General features: G+C 41.3%; 1 protein-coding gene across 1 annotated transcript; it reads right to left on the reverse strand.

Moving 5' to 3' along the window:
- Nucleotides 1-2,013: 2,013 nt before the first annotated feature.
- On the reverse strand, nt 2,014-3,806 carry LOC309693052 (uncharacterized protein; the record flags this gene model as incomplete). Its single annotated transcript, XM_082512031.1, has 3 exons — nt 3,040-3,806; nt 2,578-2,894; nt 2,014-2,369 (listed from the first exon to the last, which is right to left on the reverse strand). Exons 1-3 carry the CDS (start codon nt 3,777-3,779, stop codon nt 2,014-2,016), a joined length of 1,413 nt encoding a protein of 470 aa, XP_082368157.1. The 5' UTR covers nt 3,780-3,806.
- Between the last annotated feature and the right edge of the window lie 479 nt (nt 3,807-4,285).

Consider the following 4,285-nt stretch of genomic DNA (forward strand, 5'->3'; position numbering starts at 1 on the left):
TTGTGTACTTCCATTTAAATTAAACATTTTTTGAGTAACAGATGAACAAATGAGATTGCTAATGCAATACATTAAATCCAGCCCCAGAAAAAGTTTCCTCTATGTAAATTCAGAATTTGAGGTAAATAATAGCACAGTCCTGGAGCTGGAAGGCACACAGTGACTAGTTTCTTGACAGTTTTGACAGGGTGCATGATGTGTCACAGCTGAGTTACCGAATATAAATGTTCACCCTCTTTAGACTGGGCATAGCGCACTTATTTGCAAAAAAAAATTGAGTCATTTGGATAAGACAATGATAACATCCTGTGAGTATGAAGCAGGGTTGAGCCCGACTTGCAGTTTTATTTTCTCATATCACATCTGTCAGCGTCAAACACAAAAACACCAAGAAGGAATTCTTTTGTGTGTAAACTCGCTCGGCAGTAGTGCTGATTCTGAGTCAAAGTAAATTACTGTCAGTGTCCACTCGGTGTCGGTGTGATGGACAAGTTGCTGCTTGATTATGAACATAAAACATATATAATCTTTTATACCACACCCCCCTCTCCACTCGGAGGCAACGAGCTGAATAAAGATAGCGGAGCAAGAGACGGCGAAGAGCATGCAGGATCTTTTCCTAGAAAGCTGTGCAGAGTGCTGCAGGCCATGAAGTGCGGCGACAGAAAGTCACAGCCGTGATGTTTGTTTTGAGGGTTTGTGGTGATGGTGGTGGTGAGGGATTTTTCAGTGTTGACGCCAAACCTTGATCACTGCAGGACCTGTCATTTTATTGCTTTCTGTTTACTGATGGATTGGGAGTGATGGGATACAATGGGAATGTGTGTGTGTGTGTGTGTGCATGTGTATGTGTGTGTTCGACTTGTGCTGTCCCCTTTGGTTTTCCCTGTGTATAACTGGGGTTTTGCTGGGTTGTGGTTGTCATCTCATGTCATCTCTAGACTGACATGGCATTAGTACTGCAGGCAGTGCAGAACACAAAAACAAAGAAAAGATGATGAGAGTGAGAGCTGAGTTTATATGGAGGATACAGAAAACTGCTGTTGATAAAAGTCTATATATAGTTTATCAGTAAACATTTGACAATAATCCTTTTGCCCCTTTGTGTAGTGTTTGTATATGAAACACTGACATCACCCAGTCGTTATGGACACCAAAATCTGAAGCAGGGATTTTGCTGTGTCCGTGTAAGATTTTTGGTAGTGATGTGCGGATCGATCCTGAAATATCGATTCCTCTGATACCAATAATTTATGTTCTAGAATCGATTCTCACATTAAAATATTGATATTTTAGTAATTTAGGGTGAATTTAGGTGCGCACTCACAACAATGGCTGAGCGTAATTGTGCGGACGTATTTTACCTCCACAAACAGGTGAGACGTGGTTTGCGATACATGTGGCAAAAAAGTGAGATGTTGTGGCCATACTTGCCAACCTTGAGACCTCCAAATTATGGAGCTCCACAAGCTCCCTCTGTCATGGTCCGGGTGAGTACGGGGTTTTTCCACTCCGCTGGGCTCCACCTTCAGGCAGAGACTCCAATCAGCTTCCACACCTGGTTCCAATCAAGTCACCAGCAGAGGTGGAAAGAGTACTCAAAATTTGTACTCAAGTACAAGTACTGTTACACTGGTTAAATTGTACTCAATTACAAGTAAAAGTACTGGTGTTAAAAAAATACTTGAGTAAAAGTACAAAGTACTGTTCTCAAAAACTACTCAGAGTATTAATTACTTTTTAACAGACTGATGTTTTATTCTGTTGTCAATAGCAGGCATTCAACTCGATTCACCAGTATAAATATTTATGTTCAAAGCACATTTTTCAGATGAACAAGGTATAGAAAGGTAACTTGTTTTGTAAATAAATGTAGATATAAAAGAAGGAATTTTGTTTGTTAAAACAATGACAAAAATGTTTCTGAACATGCGTAGAACCATTTAAACTTTTCCCCATACACTGAACAACAGGCAGGTAAGTGTCTTAAACTCTTAGCGTTTCTGTCACACTTTACTTTCTGAACCTTTTGTTCAGTTTCAGCAAGAGCTGGTTTTCTAAATTAACAGAGGCAATCCGACTTCGTTTGGCAGTGAAGAGTAGACCAGCACAGCTAAAAAGTCGTTCACACGCAGCAGAAGCAGGCAGAGCTGTGTTCAGTTTAAGAGAGAGGTTTTTGATGGCTGAGAAGGAGTGCAGCAGCTCCATGGTGTCTGTGGCACAAGCAAGATAACCATCAAGCTCAACTGCACTTTGCAGCCTTCTGGAGACTGGTCTGGAGAAGAATTCATCTTCATCAGATGACTCTCTTTGCTGATCCTCACTCTCATGCTCTGTCGTTTCAAGATGTTGTTTGATGTATGTCAAGGCTGTAATTGCAAGTAGATAACACAATTTTGTTATTTAAATTTCAGTGATTATTCCTGAACACAAATTTAAAATCGGCAAATTCTCAAAAAGGATTGTTTAGTATTCAGGACAGACCATCAATAACTTACAATGTATTAGGTGAAATACTCACTTAAGCATGTGTTCAAATGTAAAAATACACAAAAATGGGATCACATGAATCCTTACCAGCCTCTGTTACATCTGCTCTGTCAGTCCAGGAAGTCTTGAACTTGGGTAAGAGGACTGCAGCTGCAGCCAACTCTGGATCCTCCATCATCGCTCCAAAACGCTTTTGAAGGCCATTTTGCAGGGCTCTGATGAGTGGCACGCATGTCTTGCTTGATGTCTCCAGCCTGCTAAGTTTGGACAGTAGTTGTTGGATTACTGGCAGGAGCCATCCCATAAAGGAAGTGGACTCAGACTGAAGGATGTTTGAAGCTTTCACCAGTGGCTTCATGGTGGTACAGTACTCCCTTAGGAATGCAACTTCTGCAGGACTCAACCTGTAAGACACAACAACAAAACCCACCATGACTATAATAGGGATCTTCTGATTTAATATTAAGAGTCTGCTCACGTTTTTAACCATCCATTAAGGAAAATTCACAAAATTTGAAACCATATTGGTAGGTGTCCAATTTTACTCACATTTTCACCTTGAACTCCTCACAAATGCTCCTGATGGCATCTTCCCCCTTCTCATCAATGATGCGTATTATCCTTTCAATGGCAAGGTAGGTTGAATTCCATCGTGTTGCATTGGGACGAATGATCTGTAGCTCACACTTGTCCTCTACCACTTCATTAGCCAAATGAGACCGGCCAGTTTTGTTCCAAATGGCCTGGCATTTTGCAAAGGTTGCACGGGAGAGCCTCTTGTAGGTTTCATTCATGCTCTCTGCTAGGGCAGCATCAGTTGTTGCCACAAGGTTTAGCAGGTGACATGCACATCGCTGATGAGGCGGAAGTTGATACTCCAAACCAGAGTCTTCATCAAGAATTGCACTTGCCTCATGGTAGTCCCTATGGTCAGTCAGGTCAATAGTTTCTGGGTCTGCTTCATCTTCAGCTTCATCTGCATCATTTTGTGCCCCAAACATGTGGAAGGCCTTGACAAAGTTGGATCCACTATCAGTTGTGGTTCTTACAACTTTGCCTCTAATCTTGTATTGGCAATGGATATCATCAAGCGCACCAGCAAGCATGTCAAATGTGTGAGACCCTCTCAATCTTTTGCATGCTAGTGCTGCAGATCTTCTTTCCAGGGACGCTTCCTCTATCCAATGGCATGTGACTCCAAGGTAACTTTTCTGATGAGCTGACCAACAATCAGTAGTGGTAGCAACAAATTTGACTTTATCCAATGCTGCAACCAAAGTCATCTTCATGTGATCAGCAGCTTCACAGATTCTGGCACGGACAATGGGTCTGGAGATGACTTTGGCTTGAGGTTGTAATGTGGTAACCAATTCTTTGAAAGATGGCTGTTCTACCACTGCAAATGGCTGTAGACCCTCACATATGAAACTGATGACAAGCTTGTCAACAGTTGCTTGTGGAACATGTTTGTTTGCAGCTCTCAACATCAGGTCTGGTAACTTGGCTTGTGTATTTGCTGAGAGCTTGTTTGGTGTGGCTGTGGTCTTTCGCTGTCGAGATGTTGATGCCACAGTGATATTGTACTGCTCAGTCTTCGATGGATGTTTCCTCTGTAGAGATAAATATTATCATACGTCAGGTTCATACATTACTTCATAACATCACTGTGATTAACACTAAAAGAAAACACATTTTTAAAACATTATTCAACTAGACTTGAGCTAATCTTTGATTGTTGAGCATAGTATAAAAGAGTGGTGAATTGGTCAAATTTTGCAGATATATTGCTGTATTT

The sequence above is a fragment of the Aulonocara stuartgranti genome, assembly GCF_965226115.1.
Source record: "Aulonocara stuartgranti genome assembly, chromosome: 17".
Lineage (NCBI taxonomy): Eukaryota > Metazoa > Chordata > Actinopteri > Cichliformes > Cichlidae > Aulonocara > Aulonocara stuartgranti.